This window comes from Perognathus longimembris, chromosome 12 (genome assembly GCF_023159225.1).
Source record: "Perognathus longimembris pacificus isolate PPM17 chromosome 12, ASM2315922v1, whole genome shotgun sequence".
NCBI classification, from domain to species: domain Eukaryota; kingdom Metazoa; phylum Chordata; class Mammalia; order Rodentia; family Heteromyidae; genus Perognathus; species Perognathus longimembris.
The window spans coordinates 23,723,400-23,744,579 of NC_063172.1; the positions used below are offsets into that span (position 1 = coordinate 23,723,400).

The following is a 21,180-nucleotide window of genomic DNA, read 5'->3' on the forward strand; positions in this document are numbered from 1 at the left end:
TCCAGAAGCTGCTTCTGTGACATGTTCCTGGCCCATGTGCCCATACTGCCTTCTTTTTAGATAGGATCCCAGAAGTACCAGGCATAGGGACTAGCAGAGATGACAAAAATTGTAGGTGGAAGTAAGAGTATGTTGCTAGCACGAAGAACAGTGGTTAGCCTGGGAAATAGCAGGCAGGAGACTAAAGTGTCCCCATTGAGAAGGGAAGCCAGGAATAGTAGGAGAGTATGAGAAGGATATACCATGCAGATGAATATGGAAGGACTACCATTCCAGGAATTTCATTCTTTTTTCTACAGTTTGTCCTCTATTTTGAAGACTGGAGAAATTCTGTAAGGGCAAACAAATTGATAAAAAGGAATGAATGAATGAGCGAATGAATATGAACATACACTGAATGATTAGAGTTCTCTGTGTACATAAATTTACTTGGCTGGATGGTTACCTATTTTACATATACATTTGTCAGCCAGTCATTTTAAGAAAAATAAAAATAGAAGGCAGTATATTTTCTTTTCCTGTTGATTCATGATTCAAAAGCATTCTTACAAGTACTATATCATTTATTGAAAAACATGAGAAAAGCAAGGTTTGCATTATCTACTTTGTAGACTAAGAAATCAAGTTCAGGATAACTAAATTACTGTTCTTCCTGTGGGTGTGTGTGTGCGTGCGTGTGTGTGTGTGTGTGTGTGTGTGTGTGTGTGTGTGTGTGTGTGTTAGTTGTGGGGCTTGAACTCAGGAACTTGGTGCTGTCCCTGAGCCTCTTTTTGCTCAAGGCTAGAGCTCTAGCTCTTAAGCCACAGCACCATTTCTGGTTTTTGACTGGTTAATTGGAGGTAAGAGTCTCACAGGGACTTTTCTGCCTGAGCTGGCTTCAAACCACAATTCTCAGATTGCAGCCTCTTGAGTAGCTAAGATCATGGGCATGGGCCATCAGTTCCCAGCCCTTCCTGTAATTTTTTAAATGCAAAACTTCAATACCTATAGAGTTTGCCTGTGTAAGATTTGAAGTCAACTTTATCTTTAACCTGATATGCTAGGACAGCCCTGTTATCAAAATGATGTTTGTTTATTTTTTGAAGGTTTATAAGGCGGTTTATTAGTAGGGCCCTGTCTCCCACAGGAGAGGAAGCAATATGGAGTCTGCACTGTAATCCAGGTGGTAGCTTGTGTCTGATGTGTATTTTTAATAATCTTTTGCCATTGAGTTGAACTATTAGCTTGCTCATATACTGAACTTGACAAGGAAAATTTTCTTAAAACCACATCTTATAAAATGCAAATCTCTTTGATCAATAGCCTTTTTATGCCACATGTGAATGAAAGAATTGGGAAGGAATTGTGATTGTCTCCCATGTAAAGGAAGCAGTTTTAAATAGAGTCATTTAAAAGCCCAGAAGAAAAATCATTCCTCAGATATTATTGCTAGAAAATCCTCAAACAACAGCATTTTTATTTCTTTTGTTTCTTAAGATGTTGCCAAGTCATTTCAAGCCACTCAGGAGGTCTTTTCCTATAAGTGGTCAGAAGGTGGGGAACCCATAATAACTGAAAGGGGAAATGAAACCAAGACCATTTATCTCCTGCTGTTATTCACCCCACCGTTCATAGAAAACTACAAAGCTTTTGTCATAAGGATAGAAATGATTTTCATTTCAGAAAACTTTATCAAGCCAAGGAAAAGGGTTATATTTCATTCATATGTCTATAGTTACACTTATTTTCTGGCACCAGTATTTCTCTGAATAAAGCTTGCTTATTTGTGCAAGAGAGTTGAGGAGAGCATATTGGCAAGTTCAATGATTGTTTTAGTAAGTCTACTGGCACAACATGGTAGAAAAATAAGACTTAAGCCAACATTATTAGGTCAGTGTGCCTATGTTAGCAGGTTTCACAGTAGGATTAAGGGTTTGACTCCTGCGTCCTCATTTTCCCAGAAAATGCATTGGGAAACCTGTCCAAGTGCTTTTTATGAGTGTTTCCTTCTTTGGGATTGATGTTGCTAGTTACTGCAAATCTACCTAAGAAAGTTTGCTCCTCTACAGGATCTAGGGAAGTATCGAGTATCTGTATTCTTACTTGTCCATGCACTGGCCGGCAGAAGTTGCCCACAGCTTTCCATTGTTCTTCCACCATAATGAAAATGAACACAACCACATCAGTCTGATCTATCTTCCTTCCATCTACCTCCACCATATGTGACCCATATGATTAGATTGGTTTCACAAGGATAATCACCTCCATCTTAAGGTTGACATCTATAAAGTTTTTATTGCAGAGAAAAAAATTCAGAGGTTCTAAGGATGAGGATGTAGACATCTTTTTTCAAATTTTATTTACTTTTTATCTGTAAGTAGTTGTACAAAGGAGTTGCCATCAAACAATGTATTATATGAACATAATTCTGTCTCACCCCTCTCAAGTCATCATTTCCCTTAATTTTCTTAATTGAATTTCACAACAATTCCCTCCTCACTAATGGGCTTTGTTTTTTATTATCTTCAAGTAGTTGTACAGAGGAGTTGTCACTTAACAAAGTAATTTATAAATGCAATATATCTTGATCAATGTCACCCTAAACATTCTTTAAAGGGACACATTATTATTATAACCAATTTACTTCCTTAAATATGTGACCAAATATCACTTTTCTGTTAAGTCATGCCTGTTGATCCTGTCTAAATCCACTTGCCAGAACCATAATTTTCCTCAGATTGCTTTTCTGTTTGATTTGAAACCAGTCCTAACCACCACAATGTGTATGCATATGTAAATAGACATGGTTTAGTTAATTTGTTTCTCTTCGTAGTTGAAAGGTCAGCTATATATATACTCAAGTGTCTGGGTGATTGATTCACAAGCAAATCTCCATTTCTAGACTAGTTTTTGTCGTACGATATTGTTCAATAGATATTTGTAGAATAAATGTTTAAATAAATAAGGATAAAAACCATACGGAACCATTTACCTTGTTTCTTAAGGTAGACTTTTGAAATAAAAAAGCAAATATATTATGATTGTTTTTTCTTGTGGTTTCACTCTAGATGTTGTAAACCTATTTTCTTTGGGGGGGCCTCACTCACTGTACATTAAGAAATTGAGTTCCTTGTCTATTAACATAAACATAGTAATCTAGTAGATCCAAGACACTTGCACTCACAGTAGTGCCTAACTTGTGATACATTAACATTTTATGAATTTACTTTGCCACCATTTATTACTTTCAGAACTCTTTCCCACATTGTATCACACTTAATTTATGGCATGTGTGTGAGTATGCAGAATATGGAAATATATTTACTCTGAGTTAACCTATGCTCAAATGAATGGAGTAAGGCAGTTTGATATGGGATGACAGAACTGTAAAATCATGTTGATGCTTTGCTACCTATGATATTATTACATAAAAAATTACAAAATATTCTAATAGCTAAGTCATGATTATTTAAGAAATACTCAGTGGAGGAAATGTGATGTGTTTTCCTGCTACTATCATTGTAGTTTCCTGTCACCCTATGATTACTTCAGAATGAGTTCAAATTACATGCTTTTTTTTCAGAGATGTATAAAGGTGTGTATTTTTTTAATATGAGGTTATTTAAATTTTTTATTTTTATTTATTTTTTTCTTGTTTATTTTCAAAGTGATGTACAGAGAGGTTACAGTTTCATATGTTAGGCATTGGATGCATTTCTTTTCCTTAGTACTTCATGGAAATGAAATCATACATGACCTTTGTATCTGGCTTTCTTCAGCCTGTTTTCTGTGTTGGTCCAGGTCATAGAATGTACCAATCCTTATCTCATTTGTGTCTGAATAATATTCCACTGTATGACTCTACCACAGTTTGCTTATGCATTCATCTGTTGATGGAGCTTTGGGTAGTTCCTACCTTTTGGCTATTGGAATGGTGTTTCACATTCCTATTTGCAATATGAATGGTGCCAATTTAATATAAGAAAGTACTTGTTACAAGACTTCATGGTTTCTTAGAGGAAAATGTCAAATTTGTATAAGTTAAATAATTAAAGAAGGTACAATTAGTATTAAAGAGACTCTGTCAATCATTTGTTTACTTTCTTCCAGTTAGACAAAGTTAGTGAGAACCTATCTCAAAAATAAGAAGGGAAATTAAGAAGTATGAGGGAAGGGATGGGTTGGGAGGGGTAAGTCAGAATGTTGAAAGAGGTGACACTCATCAAGATGCATTGAATTTATAAACTTCTTTGTTAAATGGCAATTCTTCTGTATAGCCAGTTAAAGATAATAGTAATAAATGTAAAAACAAAGTTAGTTGAAAAACAAAAGGGAAACAAAGGCGCTTTGGGTCATCAGCCAAGTGGTAGGGCACTTACCTTACATATATGTCTTAGATTCAGTCCCCAGTACTATAAGAAAGAAGGAGGAGGAAGAGGATTAAGAAGAGGAAAGCAACAGCAGCAACCCCAGGAGTTGGACTCCTAACTTAGGCTTCAGATTCATTAAACCACAGAGTCTAGAATTTTGCATTACAAATAAGTTCTCAGATGAAACTAATGGTAACCACCAGGAAAACTTTGGAAATTATAGATTAACCTTGTCCTTTGTACTCGGTGAAGATTAGATACAGCTAGTTATAGATCATCATATAAATATCTTGAAGATTACTTTTCAGGTATTTAAGACAATTTTCCTTAGTATTGTAAGTTGAGGTGATTGGCCTCTTGAATTAGATGATGTAGTTAAAATAATACTACATCTGTAGTATCATGGACAAGTTTCTTATTTCTAAAGCTTCAGTTTCTTCATCTGCTAAATGAATGAGATATATTCAAGAGTTAATTATGATAGATACAAAAATTACTTAAATATACTGTAAAATTAAACTCTGGGAGTAACTTTCCTTAAAATGCTTCAATTTTCCTTGTGTCTAATTAGCTACAAAGTTCTGTGATTATTATTGACAAATAAGATAAACAAGCTAAAATCAGGAATATAGTTTAATTTGGGAATCAAAATGCACAGGTGCTTTTAAAGTAAAGGCCTGCTTGGGTGCCCAGGAGTGGGGGATACTACATGTGTAATCATGTCTAAGTCAAAAAACTCAGAGCCTGAAACATTTCTAAATTTGTGTTTCCTCTGTAAAATGATGGTAATAAAATTTCTCTTCTCATCTATCACAATGGACAAACAGTGCAGGTACAATGATTATTATGGCTATCCCATAGGTAATCAATAAATGTTAGCTGCTCTTAAGATGAGGGTAGTTGATTTTTAATTGTTCTTTAAATGTTAGGTTCTCTCTCATCTTTTGAACTTATTTGCTCTTATGACTTTTTGAAGGAGATGAGAAAGGAATGCAAATTCTTCAAAGGAAATGAAACTCCAGAAGAAATTTGTTTATTATTTCCCCAACACTTTTCCAAATGTAAGACTAGAAAGGAGTTAAGATTTACTCCGCAGACCCTAAATAACTTCACTATCCATTGCCAATATTAAGAGAAGAACTATTAAAAATCCCAATCAGTAGTTTCCATTTCATCCCTTTAATGGGGTACTTCCACACATAGTTAGCATTGGAAAATAAAGCTGCTGTGGACATTTCCTGAGTGAGTCCTAGAGATGTTTTTCACAGGTTCCTTGGCAGCATAAATACAGAAACCTGGTTCAAAAGCATTATTTGTCTTTCTGATTTTACTACAGAAAAGAAACAGTGTTAAAATATTCTGAACATGATGTCAAATAATCTTGGGGAAATGCACCTATAAGATTCTTTCCATCCATATAGTGGCAGGAGTCATTGTTTCATTCATTTTGCAAAGGAGGATCACTTTGTTTTTGACAGAATAGAGAAGTGTTTTATAAACTGTGATCTGCCTTCCACTGGGACATGGAGTATTTACGTTCAAATGTGTACCTGGACAGATACTCATGTTCACGTTCTACATTAACTTTTAACATATATTTGGGAGAGGGGGAAATGAAGTGTTTGGTTTTCCAGTGGCTATTGTTGAAGGTAAATGAATGAATGAATAGGCTCACAATTTTAGTAAACTTGGAATACAACATACAAGTAATATTAAAAATATAAAAGGGCCATGAGTGCAATACAAACACAGGAACTATTTTGCAAAATATCCAGGTTTGATATCTGAGAAGTCAGAAATGATCCAGCTTTGTCTACCACACATGGAAGGAACATTGAATTGTGGACAGCAGCATGGCTATGGCTATCTTTCCTAATTTTTTTTACTCATTCAGGGTTATCATTTAACCTTGTTTTCTGCAATACCTTAATTCTTCTTTTAAAGGTTATTGTTAATTACAAAAGAAAACCATGTATTCGATGGAAAAGAAAGTGTTAACTTTTCAGACTTAATTGATACTAAAAGTAATGTTACTATTAAAAGGACTGGTCTTTGCCAGATAATATTTGACCCTGATAAATGCAGTAATATTTTAACTGCTTTATATACCACTGGAATTTATTTCCTAATTTAATTGCCAAATCTCTAATCTGAATAAAGCCTGGGGGGAAGCCAAACTGGCTTTGGAAAGAAGTTGATAAAATAAGGTTTCCCTTGCTTATGTACAAGTCACACCAAATTACATTTTTCTTCTAAGATTAGCACTTGAGGGTTTTAGTTCATTTTCATTGCATTAGAGGCAAATACATTATCTCCCAGGAAACAGAATGAAATAATATGTACCACAATTCCAGATATAAAATAATGCTTAAAAAATAATGTCATTAACTTGAAGTCACTGGAAGTGAATTGGCTAACAAGTCATGATGACAAAGCTATAAATGAAAAACTATCACCCTCCCATGGCCCCAAGGGCATCATAGTCTCTTATTAAATGTGATTATTGTACGTGTCTTTTTTGCCTCACTAGATGTGTCTCTGGCCTGAAGATCTAGAGTACAACATTCTTACAAGCCCATTCCCAATTTGTTTCATTCATTCAACAAATATTTAGTCAGCACCCAGAATGTGCCAGGTACTCACTGTTCCAGTGGCAGGTGATACAACAATGAGTGAGACCATTGAGATTCCTGCCCTCAAAGCAGAGTTGTTTATATGACCTATCCTTGTGAAAGTGGCCACCCTCTTATTTTAATAACTACTTCTAAAATCTGCAATTTTTAAGAGGATCAGCAATGACCTTAAACATTTAAAAGGGTGAAGTGATAGGGAGTGGAATTAGATAAACATAGTCATAAAATTCAATTATACAAGGTCAAAGTAGGACCATTTTTGAATATAAGCAAGAACACACACGTGGAAAGAAACAAGAACTAATATTTGAGGCATTTGCTGTAGTCTCAGTCTTTTGCTCAATATTTTGTATTATCTTACTTAATGTTAACAACACCTCTATAAAGTTTGTAGCATCATCCCTGCCCTTCATTTTACAGATGAGGAAGCTGAACTTAAAACAACTGCTCATTCAAGGACATCCAAGAGCTTAGAGAAGGAATGATAGAAACAACAAAATAAGAATAAGCAATTTCTGCTCCACTTTATGCACAAAGAACAATTAGTCCAACCTGTCAAGAGGAAGAGTATGGTAATGGAAGTAAGACTATATTAACAGATTAGAATTGAGAGTTAAAGAGAAAAACAAATGACTTTAGAAAAAAAATCTAGGGATCTTATTTCCATAACATGCATTTTGTATTGGTACTAAAGATTGGAGATAAGTGTCTTGCAGACTTCCTTACCAGAGCTGGCTTCATATCTCAATCCTTGATCTCAGCCACCTGAGTAGCTAGGATTACAGGAATAAGGCACCATTGCCTGGCTTCTGCCAGTCATTTTATGTTGTTGTTATTCTAGGCTGGTCTGCACTGTGATCCTCCTATTTGTACTTCATTTTGTCCTTGTACCCAGTTGGTGGTTGAGATAGAATCGTACATTTTATGTCTGGCCTGGCTCAAACCATCATTCCCTGATTCTTACCACCCAAGTAGCTGAGATGACAGGCTTGAACCATTGTGTCTGGCTTCTACAGTGTATGTTTGTTTCAATCTGAATTTACAGTCCTTGGGAAGATCCTTTTTTTGGTTCCCTACTGAAGATTAGAGATTGTCACAAGTCTTTAAATTCAAGATGAAGAGCTTTCTTCCTGCATAGAATGTCTCAGGACATTAAATCACTGCTTACAGTGTGAATGTGTGTGTGGGGGGAGTATTTTATAGCCAAAGCTGATAAATCATGACCCTTCCAGTGCTAGTTCCAGTCTTTCCTGCAAGATTGTTTTACTTTTTGAGAAAAGATGTGAATTGGAAAGTGGAGGGCTTAGCATTTTTTTCGCTCATCTTGGAATAGCGAAAAAAAGGGGAAGTTGGAAAATATAAAGTTATTGATGTGTTTTCTCCCTAATAAGATCTCATCTCACTGAGTTTGAAGTGGCAGTCTCTCCTTATGTTATGAGGGAAACATTGGCAATGGCCTTTCTGTTTGATACTCTCCTCCTGTCTTTGTTTTCTGATGGGTCTACTCATAGTCTTTACCTCTATTGTAGATTTAACAAGTAATATGCTGGAAGGTACTTCTGGAATGTTTTTGAATGTTTTTTTTTTTAATCATGTGCAGGATAGTACATGGCTGGAAGTATAAGGAATTATCCTACCACAACTGACATTCATTTTGGAATCTCTAAGTGCCTTGTGTGACTTGTCAGAAAGTAGGATCTCCGAGCCAAGGAGAGTCAATGCCCGAAACCCTAGAAAGAATGAGTAGTGTTCTATATCTTTAGGTCTCAGCACTGATGATTGAGGTGCAGCAAGGTAGTATGACAAAAAATTACCCACGGCTTCATCTGTGTCAGGAAAAAAAGAAATATAGTGACTGATAAGAGAGACACCATTTTAGCACTTGAGACTGATAAAATCTAGAAAATCCACATGGAATTGTCCTTATATCAATGGTCTGTGTAATCCATATCCTAGTTGTTCCCATGAATGGCGCAAGGACCAATGGCAGTGCTTATCATGTTATGGAAGTCACACCACTTGCCTCAAACTATGTTCGTGTGTGTGTGTGTGTGTGTGTGTGTGTGTGTGTGTGTGTGATTTAATCTTCATGGAAAAATGTCATTGCAAGCCTCCCTACTTGACACATCTTTCTTAGTTTCTTCTGCTACACAGACATAAATCCTTGTTCCTTTTGCGTCTACTCCAAAAGACAGCCAAATCTCTCTGGCTCCAGTCCTCCATCTCCTGATGTTTTTCTCAGTTTCTCAATATCTTCTTTCTTTCCTTAGTGAGGAACAAATTAATTCTCAGCTGTTTCCACATTGCTGTAGTCAATAACTAACCAGGCAAGCAAGACTTCAAACAATCGCCAGGGCCTTCTCTCTGTAGAAGGCTGGGATATGTACATATATAGAATATATTCTCCTCCACTCTCTATGTCTTTACCCCTATTCCACCAGCTGCAGTTTCTGCAACTCTTTGCAAAGTCTTCCTAATAAGCCTAAAAGTTCCTCCATAGCTGAGACTGCTTTCATATTTTCAAGAACCCATACAGTATTGTCATTCACCAAGTGATACTCTACATCTTACTTTATTATTTTTTATTGTTATTATAAGCGTGATGTACAGAAGGGCTACAGTTATGTATGTCAGGTTGAGTATATTTCTTTTTCAACAATGTCACCTCTGCCCTCGCTCCTTTCTTTCTTTTGTAGTTTAATGCCCTGTGCTATTTCCATCTACTGTGGATACCTATGCTGCCTACATAGTTGAGTGAAGGGGAATTGGCTCTGCTTCCAGGATCTACAGCCAACTGTCCTCCTTTTGGACAGGATGGCCACTTCCATCATTCTGATGACAGTGTTGATCAGTGAGAACACAGTAGCAGAGCTGTAGAACATGCACTCCCTGTGCTGAGCCACAGTGGGTTCAGGACGTGAGCTTTTCCACTTCAACCAGTAACAGGGTTCATAGGAAAAAAGAGAAATGCTTCCATCTATCTCCATTTCTGATGTGTTGTGCCTAACAAGTTGTTTTATGAAACTCTATGCATTTTAGTTTTATTTATTTTATTTTTATGCTTCTTTTTTTCCTTATTTATTTTCAAAGTGATGTACAGAGAGGTTACAGTTTCAGATGTTAGGCATTTGATACATTTCTTGTGCTGTTTATTACCTCCTTCCCTCATTCTCCCCTCCTCCCTCTCCCTTCCTCTCTACCCCCATGAGTTGTTCAGTTGGTTTACACCAAACAGTTTTGCAAGTATTGCTTTTGTAGTCGTTTGTCTTTTTATCCTGTGTCTCTCGATTTTGGTATTCCCTTTCACTTTCCTAGTTCTAATACCAGTATATACAGTTTCCAATGTATTCAAATAAGATACAGTGATAGTGCTGGTACAACCACAGGAAGGGGATACAAGAGGATCATCAACAATAAAGCATGGAATAAGAGTGAAGATTTGTGACAGGTGATAGAACTAATTATTCAGAGGAAACTAAAATCATGGCCTAACTAGCTACAAGGGCTGTGGTTAAGCACATCAGACAAATTTACTGGGATATTCTGGCTTAGTATTGACTTCTTTTGGGAAGACTATTACATGAATTTATGAGGCTGTGGGTGAGAAGAAGAATTCAATTTAGCTATGGAAACCATACCGTCCTTATCCTCTAAATTCTAAGGATCTTTTCCCTGTTTACCTGATATATTCCTATAAACAAAATAATCTCAGGGGATATGAATGCACACCTCAGTGTTAGAGGGATCAAGGCATAATAGGCAATAGACATGGAGCAGTTGGCCTCTAAGTGCCCCAATTTGCTCATCTGATAAATGGGCATCATAATAAATAACTGTGGGTGTTCTATAAACACTTTTTAAAACTTGTTAAGGGTTAAAATTGTGTATTTTTATTCTATAGTGTTCTCATGTCTAACTAACTCATTCTTTAGAATAAGTTGGGCATCATCCTCAGTCCCTTATGCTTAGAGATTCTAGGCAAATGCGCCCAACATTTGCAACAGATGTAGGCACTCATATAATAATCAGATAATCAAAAATGTGTACCAATTAAAGTAATTAATTAATTAATTAATTCAATCATTTCTTCTTTATTCCTTCTAACAAATTGCATAGGAGTGCTGGAGAATCAATGATGAAAAAAGATTGCTTCAGGAGATAGCAGCTTGAGGTAGAGATAGGCCCCACCCCCACAAAAGAGAAACAATTAGAAAGAAACATGAGACCTGTTAGTTTGGAGATATGAAGGGAAGATTGTTGAAATTCAGCAGAGAGAGACACTTATTGGGCTTTACTGAAATCAGGAAAGTTTCACAAATGAAATAATGAAGACTCATTCTTGGGATAAACTCAGGGCCATATAAATGATGATGCTATCCATATCATTGAGGTTCCTGTCTGACTGGAAATGTTAACTATTGCTAGGACTATTTGAATCTGGGCTAGTACCTAAAAGCTTACATGTCCTTATTCCAGAGTAGTTATTATTTATTTATTTATTTATTTATTTACTTATTTTTGGCCAGTCCTGGGCCTTGGACTCAGGGCCTGAGCACTGTCCCTGGCTTCTTCTTGCTCAAGGCTAGCACTCTGCCACTTGAGCCACAGCGCCACTTCTGGCCATTTTCTGTATATGTGGTGCTGGGGAATCGAACCCAGGGCCTCATGTATACAAAGCAAGCACTCTTGCCACTAGGCCATATCCCAGCCCCTCCAGAGTAGTTATAATGTGAATAAAATACAAAGCTTTTGAAAGCATGCAAACTAGGAATCCAATTGAATTTTCTAGTTGTTTAGACTTTATTTTTTACCTGCTTGAGAAAATGTGGTACAATAATTTTTTTGGACTGTTTTTTATATTAGTCCCTAAATTTCAACATCTTTTCAAATGTGTACCTCTTCTGAAATATCAGCTACCAGTCACAGTATTGCTATTGGTTCATATCATGGGCTTTAAGCATGTTTTCATTAGTAGCTGAAGACCTTTATTTGTAGGAAGGTCAGCTATAGGAGTTCATTCTGTGCATCCTTGGGCTTTCTGATCTTTTTCCAGATTAATACTATCACTTCCACTGATTTGCATTTTAATTTTCTGGCAAAGAAAGAAACTGGACTCTGTCTCCTTATTTTCTCTGTCTACCAACCCATCCTCTTTTTATTTATTTATTTATTTTAAATTTTTATTGTCAAACTGATGTACAGAGAGGTTACAGTTTCATATGTTAGGCATTGGATACATTTCTTATACTGTTTTTTACCTCCTCCCTCATTCCCCCCTCCCCCCTCCCCCCATTCTCTTTTTAAAAAGTTGTATTTCAGGTTTCCTGTCCTTAGCTGTGATCTTTTTCCTCCTGGTTCAGAGTGAGAATCTCATATGGGCAAGCACATGCATACACTCACACACACACACACACACACACACACACCACACCCCCACAGACACACATGTGGAGAAACACACTCCACCACCACAGCTGTTAGGAAACACAGGGGGCTTTAATACAGGCTTCATTGCTCATCATTTAGTTTTCTGCCAGGTTTCCACTGTATTTGGTTCCTAAGCACTTAGAACTGTTGGTTTTGGATTCTTATTTCCACAGTTAATTTTCAAGGCAATCATTGCTGAAAACTGCTTGTAGAAAATCTGTGCTTGTCACTTCTGCCTTGTCCTGTGAATGGGCATGCAAAGACACCTGTTAATTTGGGAAATGGGGTAAAGAGAAAGAGAATTAAATCACATTGCAGGGCAAACTGGCTTTCATAATCCTTTATTTTCTATTACCCTGCTTTAGGTCTGTTAGTCAGTTCAATGGAACCATTTGGGGATAGCTTTCATTCCTCCCAGAGGTCCTCAGGGACTACCACTTGTCTGGTAGTAAGATACATAGGCTGTTGAGTCAGTTTACCTGGGTTCATATACAGACACCATTATTTGTTAGCTAAGTTAGTAGTGACTCATGAGCCTTTCCTCAACTGTCTTTTCTTATTGATAAAAGAGGGTACATGAAAAACACTGTGCATGCTTTAGGTTTGTTGTGACGATTAAATGAGATAGTATGGGAGGAGTGCTTAACATGAACGGAATAAATGTTACTTTTGTGGCACAGGAGTGACATCTCACTTCTCAGGAAGGCAATCAGCAATGCAGCAAGGTCTTGTTGAATAGCTTGTTCCTCTTTCAGTTCCAGCAGAAATTTGGTATTTGGTGGAGAAAGCACTGATGAGTCTCAGCAAGATTTTTTTTTTTTCTGCCTTCCAAGTAGCTCACATTCTTTCTGGAATTTGTTTTGACCTCTCCTCTGACTTTTCCCTAAAGGCCCATCTCTAACCTCTAGTGGCCGGCACCCACTGCCCTGCTCCCATTCCAGAACATGGGAGTCGCACTGTGGCTTGGCTTTGCACACCAGGATCCTGGTGCAGAGACCTCATGGCTTAAAAGCTGGTCCACACAGGGATGAAAACGCCTGCTTAGATGTTGTTTCTCAGTACACAGGTCTAGCCAAGCTCTCAGGGCTAAATTCAATTCTGTAATTATCTCCCATTCTTTATAGTTTATGGATCCTTTTGTTCAAGTGTTTATATTGCACAGTTGGGAAATCACCTCAGATCATTTTTCATTTTTCTTTAAAACCACAGAGATTTCTCCTGCGCAGACCATTGGCACACCTGATAGATGCTTGTTCTCAATGGTTTGTGCCTGCAACCACAGAGGATTTATGTGGAATTTCCATACCAGTGCTAAAGATAGCCAAAGCAACACCAAAGAGGTCCTTGTGAAATACATGATTAGCACGTACCACAGGAATTAATAATTCGCGGGCCACTGTCTTGAGCTGTAACCACATTGTTTTTGCAGGGAAATTGCTCAATTGATACACACAGAGATACACAGGACATGAAGAGCTGCATTTTAATCAGAGAATCCGCTTCATTTAAAATTCATAACCCAAAGTGTACTTAGATATGCATGTGCTAGGTTGCTCCTGAGTGACAAATTATGATAATTTCCTTGATAATTTGATCCTCATTCCGTTCTCCAATTCCTGAAAGTCTAAATGAATACAAAGAAAGAATGCCATCTCTAAAAAATAGCTTTAAACATATTTCCCCCAGAGTGAAAAATAGATATTTTTTAAAGAAATGTAATAATTATTCAGACTTATCACTCACTACCAAATACAATTCATCATCAGACGTTAGACCAACTTTCTTTTGTAGTTTTCTTCCATTAAACAGTAACTTTAAAGCCATCCTGCTAGCTTGCTAGATTTTAGTAGGTCAGCATGCACACCAGAAGTGTATTAAGGTGGACTGCTCTCTGTATTGATTGTCCATGGATCTGCTAAGGACTCCCGGGCAATTGTCTGCGGAAGGGGCGGGAGGCCCATACATGATCCAGGTCATGCGCATCTAGCCAATTTGTAAGACGATCCCACCGCCCAAAGCCATCAGCAGTCCTTAGCATAGGGGCACACTCATGCATTCCTGTCAAGTCATCTTGTGAAAGACTGCCTGCTTCCAGCTTGGCTTGGATGTGCAACCTTAATAAAACTCACTGAGGTCTGGGAGAAAATAGCAGATCGGCAGCAGATAGGGTAGAGGAAAGGGGCTAGAATATGTACACGCAGCTGACTCAGGCAGGCTCCAAGCTGCTGCACGCTTACACAGAGAGGAAACAATAAATCTCAGCGACGATGCAATAAATATCTCAAGTTTTAACGAAGGAAACTCTCATTACAGTGAAATAAAAAGAAATTATACGTATATGTAACATTTTAGAACAAAGCTAACAAATGGCTCGTTTCCTATGACTCTTCTTTCCAACGTTTTCTTTGAGGAGGCAACACAAAACAACAACAACAAGTCAAACAAGCAAGCAGTTTTACCTGAAATAAAGAGCTAGTGTAAAGGTCAGAAGAGAGGCGCGAGTTTCGCGGGCGAGGCACGGAAGGCCAGCGCTGCTGTGGCTGTACAATGACAGTTTTCCTTTCCTTTGCTTTCTTCGCGGCCATTCTGACTCACATAGGGTGCAGCAACCAGCGCCGGAGTCCAGAGAACAGTGGGAGAAGATATAACCGGATTCAACATGGGCAATGCGCCTACACTTTCATACTTCCAGAACACGACGGGAACTGTCGGGAGAGCACCACGGATCAGTACAACACCAATGCTCTGCAGAGGGATGCGCCGCACGTGGAGACGGAGTTTTCGTCCCAGAAACTTCAGCATCTGGAGCATGTGATGGAAAATTATACTCAGTGGCTGCAAAAAGTAAGTGATTGCTTTCAGTTTCTAATTGCACGGGAGCTTTCCTCGAGCCCCCCCCTTCCCCCCCTCACCTTTCTCACTCTGCAGGGGACTTAGCAGAGTTGCTTAGGGGGGACCTAGTTTGGGACTTTTCTGTGTTTACCTTTTGCTCCAGGGGGGCAGTATTTGCAAATGCAAAATTCTCTCTGTCTCTCTCTGTCTGTCTCTCTCTGTCTCTCTCTGACTTCCTGGATAAGTTAAGGTTTCTGGGCTTGTGTAAGTCTATGAAACGTATGCATAGTGGTCCTTCATTTGCACGTTTTATGACAGCTCTAACCTTTAAAAGTGTTGTTTTTTTTTTTTTTTAAAGAACACTATCAAAACTCAACTTAAAAAAAAAGAAAGCAGGAAACTTTGGAGAAAGTTGATAAAATCAAGCAAATAAAAAGGGCAATATTAATATAAGATCTCATTGATTTTGTAGCAAAAAAAAAAAGTTATACAGCTAGAATGGGAAATCACAAAATGCTTATCTCCCCCCCCAACTTTAGTAAAGGTAGAATAAATATAAAACAACTTTATGATATTTGGTTGGAGAGATAATACATGTAAATGAGGAAGCTGTTAATAGCAAAGGACTTTTTAAAAAATCTGTCATCTACTCTTTTGTTCTTGAGACAAAAAGTCAAGAAGGTAAATTTTAATGTGTCGTCAGGAAGCGTTTGTCTACACACAATCAGAGTGTCAGAGTGGAAAATGAGCTGGTGGTGGTTGCTCATGTAGTGCACCTGCTGATTTGGGCTGAAAACATAGCCTGTTCAGATTCCTATTGGACCTGTTCTCCGTGGCACAGCTTCCAGAAACAGTGCCATCTGTGCCTCAGCATCCAGATGAATGTTAATGTGGACTAGGTATTTTTTTATTCCGATTTTGAAAACACAAAACACATTATTTAGTTCTTTATCCATTTCACCACCAAAAGTTTATTTTTTCTTGGAACTCTACCCATTATATGATACTATCTGAATTTCATTCGCTCTTTGCTCCGTGTAGTTGTATAATGAGTAAGCTGGAAATAATAAGTGCACTTCATTGGCTGTGTCACTAGAAGAGTGGCAGTGTCCCCATGTGTTTCTCCTCAGGACCTTTGCCGATCTTTGTGGTGTATGCAGAAGACAATTGGGTGTCTTGAAGATGGTCTGTTAACACAGCAAACCTTGTAAGAGGATAAAAGATAGGCAAAAGACAAATGCTCTTTTTTGTTCTTCTCTGGTCACACTTGGGCTGGTGCCTGCTGAATCATGTCTACTAATAGCTATACTACTTTTGTCCACTAGGGACTGAACTAAGATCACTGTTACTTTGTTTGACACATTAACTGGGACTTGGTTGCTCCAAGTTTCCAAACTTGGAATTGCACTTAATCTTCCTATTGCAGGCTACAGGTGAAATAGCAATAGGTAGACAAAGAATAGAAAACAAACAAAATTCTTCCGTCTTTTGATAACTGTAGCTTAATTTTAAGGCACTGTCACGGTAGTAGTTCACAATAGGGTACTAGGGTGTATAGATTCTTTGTGGCAAATCCTATTTCCGTAGTAAATAAATTAATTTTTATCAAATGGTTTGTTATTAGTTGCATTATTCCATCCATATGATTTTTACTGAGAATTCAATCTTGAAAAATTAGTCTAGATTCCTTCAGGAAGGTACAAGGAGAGGAATTTAGACTTAAATTGGGATTGAAGTATTCTAGCAAAAATGTAGTGTTTTGTTTGTTCAAGGCATGAAATCACCATTGTGATATAATCATAGTGATGCATATTTTTTGTTGCTATGCAATTTTTTAGCAGTGCAAGGTAAATACATAATTCAGCTGAGATCAAATCATGGACACATTTCATATGTTAATTTATCTCTGAAATTAGCTTGATTCTTGTTTGTATTGTTCATGGTCAGTGATTATGGCATAGCTTCCAAATTATAGCCATGCATAACCATTAAATTGTTCTTTGGTCATATCTACCCTTGCAAGAGTGAATCAAGCTGAATAGAAGTTAAAAATTGTCCCAACTGGTGTGAGTCAGAGTAGTTTGGCTCCACTGTTGTCTGCTTAAATTTGCATATCTTTTGTCATTGCTAATCTGATTGGTTGGAGGATCAAGAAACCAAATAAATGCACATATTAGAGCACTTGCTTTCCTAAGTTTCCCCTTACTGAAGGTTTTCTTCACTCGGAATTCTAACTTTCATGTAATATATATTTATTTTGAGTATTCAAATGGACATATTTTAGTTAGAAGTGTTTCATTCTGTAATTTGAACTATTTCTGCTTTGATTCAATAGCAGTTGCTCTTGGGTAAGAAGTAATGAACTACAGAAGCTAATGCTATCAGTGCATGTAAATGAAATTAATTCATCCATTTGTTCAACAAGATAATTAATCAATGGGGCTGGGGATATAGCCTAGTGGCAAGAGTGCCTGCCTCGGATACGTGAGGCCCTAGGTTCGATTCCCCAGCACCACATATACAGAAAACGGCCAGAAGCGGCGCTGTGGCTCAAGTGGCAGAGTGCTAGCCTTGAGCAGGAAGAAGCCAGGGACAGTGCTCAGGCCCTGAGTCCAAGGCCCAGGACTGGCAAAAAAAAAAAAAAAAAGATAATTAATCAAAACGTAATGATAAATATGCAGCTCCTACTTTGGACAGTTTTCACTGCAGAGTAAATGTATATATCAATGAGAGAAGAAAATGACTGTAGTTTAACTCCTTTCTGTGAACACTGATATATATATATATGTACATATATGTATATACTGATATACACACATGTATATCATATATGTATGTATATATACATACACACACATATGCTTTGAAAGATATTGGTCATTGCTAGAAATCCTTTCACGAGTCTTTTGCTCTAAAAAACTTTACTCCAGCTCTTCTGGTCTTGAAGCTGACCAGGATAAGAAGCAAGGTTTTCCAGGAAGTAGAAGATTTGTTGGTCACTATAAGTATTGGCGTTGTTGCAGCCTGATCTCTTGATGTGATGGATTGAATTTTAAAAGTTGAACTTACCATGATAATTTATTGGTTAACATGAAGTAGGGTGTAACACTATCTTGACTTGTCAGGTAAAGAAGAGCAGGATAGCTAATATGCCCAGCATGAGAGTTTTATTGTGCATGTGGGTGTGTGTTTATTATAAAGCCCTTTTCAGAATTACATTATACAGAATTAGGAAGCATACCAAATACCTGAGAATGAATATACCTGACTACACATGACAATAAATACAAATGGCCTTTGTGCTCCTGTCCTTTCTATCTCCTATTACAGAGAAATGTAGTGACTAACATCCTTGTCCTCTCCTTCCTGAGCTATTATTTTCTCCCTTCCATTATTCAAAAGTTTGTAAAGGTACTTGGTTAAAATATTCATATGTAAATCATGTGGTATTCTATGATTTGAGACAGTCCTTAGAAAGTCTGTTTGGCTTTTGCCAAATGTTTTTCTGGCTAGTGATGGTACAATAAAAGCCAGAGAGAATGCTCTTATGTTTTGTTTTTATAAATGGAGAGATGTCCTCAATGAAATGAATAGAGAGTTAAGAGTTTTAATCAGGTATCTCTAATTTTGATGAGAATAAACACACACACACACACACACACACACACACACACACAATGATTTATGCCTAGAATTGTCAAGAAAAGTTAGTGAGAATAATTTCATTTAAGTAAGGTAATGGACATGTCCCCAACAACTTGATTTGGAAAATACAAGGGAAGAGCCCTATGAAACTGTGTTAAATTTTCAACCAATAGGTAATGTCTTTGCTTGCTACATTTTAGAATCAAGAGTTTTGAGAAGAAGTTTAAAATAACAGGAGCTGGACAACAGAAGGTATCTAAGCCTTAGGGAAACATTTCCTTTCTGTCTCCATTGATGATTTTCAGGTTTTAGGAAAAACAAGTCGATGGGTTTCCATGGGTGATGTTGGCCTTCTGACCCCTGAATCTACCATTTCATATGTAGCCTTCTTTCATATGTTTCATTGGTTTAATCATAATTGAAAAGAATATGCAGATTTCTTTCTTTAAATTTTATAGTTTCTCATTAGATAAGAATAAAATCCAAATTCCTTACATAAGAACCTTTATGATGTTCCCTATACCTCTCTCTCTGGTCTCAACATTTACCACCTTCAAAGGACATTCCTGACACTCAAATGACATTACCTTTCTTTTGATTTCTCCAACAAGCAAGCTCATTCTTGCCTCTGGCACTTTAAAAGCTATTTACTCAGTTCAGAAAAATTCTTTCTCTGGCTATTAGCATGGATGGTGCCGTCTCACCATTGAGCTCTTCACTGAGAGGCAAGTCTTCTCAGAAAGTCCCCAGCATCATTACCTGTCACTCCCCCCCTCTGCCAAGTGACTTGCTAATGTGTTGTACTGCTCAATTGTTTCATGGTATTTACTGCTCTGTGAGAATGTGTTACTTACTGTTTGTCAGAGTATTTATTCTGTCCCTTCCTATTAACAGTGTGAGCTGCTAGAGCAGGGGCTTTGTCTATCTTCTTGGTGCTATATGCTTCCTACCTGGAGGCATTTATAGCATACAGTGGGACCATAATAAATACCTGTTGATTAGGTGTATATGCTATAAGGTTGAGACTATATTTTTTACTTTATTTTACTTGTTTTCATTGATTTTTTTCTTTATTCTTTTGGCTACAGATTGAGCATTTTGGAACAGTGCAAAATGCAAATGGCAGAGGACACAGTTGCCCTTTGTTTTTGCAAGTTTTATTTCCACCGATTCAACCAATTTCAAATCAGAAATATTTTAAATAAATTTATATGGTACACATATAGAGTTTGGCATTATTATTCCCTGAGTAATATGGTATGACAACTATTTATATGGCATTTGCATTTTATTAAGTATGATCATGTAGAGCTCATTTAATATATATGGTAGGATATGTGAAGGTAATATATAAATTCTATGTCATTTTATATAGGGGACTTGAACTTCCACAGAGTTTGTGGTGTCCCAAGTATATATGGAATATCATGGCACTAGTCCTTCCATAACACCAACATATCATAATGCTTTGTTTAATCAAGAGATTAAATGTCCTGAAAGATATGGGCTATAAATATACAAAAATAAGGTTCAATAATATTGCATATATTTCCCTTTTGATATGTAATATGACAATGTATGATTAATATTCTGGGTTTCCATCCTCTATGTCTAGTCAGTAAAATATTGACACTGGGCCAAATCTTGCCTGTCACTGGAGTTTGTAAATAAAGTTTTATTGGAACAGAGCCACAATCATTTATTTACTATTACTATTTTTTTCCTACAAAACAGACTTGAGGGGTTGTAATAGAGACCAAATGGGAATGTCTGACTGTTTCATAAAACACTCACTGACCTTTGCTCTATATCACAAGTGGAATTAGTATATTAATATTGGGACCACTGTAAGATAAACTGTGAGGTTGGATGTGTGGGAAAAACATTGTCCTCCAGGAGGCTCAGTAAGTTTCAGGTCCATGCCAGTTGGCCAAGAGCCTGACTAAGCCATTTCTTGGCTTGGAGTGTGGCATGCTGTGTGGTGAGATTTTAGAGCCGCATAGACAGGGGAAGTTCATGTCTTCTCTTCTCCCTGCCTCTCATCACTTGTTCAAGGAAATACTCCAATTACAAATATATTTCAACAGAGAAAAACACCTGAATAATAATGCAGAACTAAAGCCTCTGGGTAAAGGATTCTGAGCTAGAGGATCCCTCATTTTGTGGGCTGCTTCATTCTGTTGTTTGGCATTAACAGAGACTGTGGCATTCTGAATTCTTCAAAAAGGGTCTTCAGCACAGCTTCTTGCGTTCCATGTATTTGGACACCTTTCTCCCTCCATCATATGTTAAGC

General features: G+C 37.3%; 1 protein-coding gene across 3 annotated transcripts in view; it reads left to right on the top strand.

Annotated features, from left to right (window-relative positions):
* Positions 1-14,398: 14,398 nt before the first annotated feature.
* Angpt1 (angiopoietin 1) overlaps positions 14,399-21,180 on the top strand; it is a 210,593-nt gene continuing 203,811 nt past the window's right edge. The window contains exon 1 of one of the 3 annotated variants that reach the window (XM_048359162.1): positions 14,399-15,253. In XM_048359162.1, the coding sequence (XP_048215119.1) occupies positions 14,957-15,253 (297 nt within the window). In that variant the 5' untranslated portion in view covers positions 14,399-14,956. The remainder of the gene's footprint in view (positions 15,254-21,180) is intronic. The other 2 variants (XM_048359164.1, XM_048359163.1) reach the window with 2 other exon arrangements.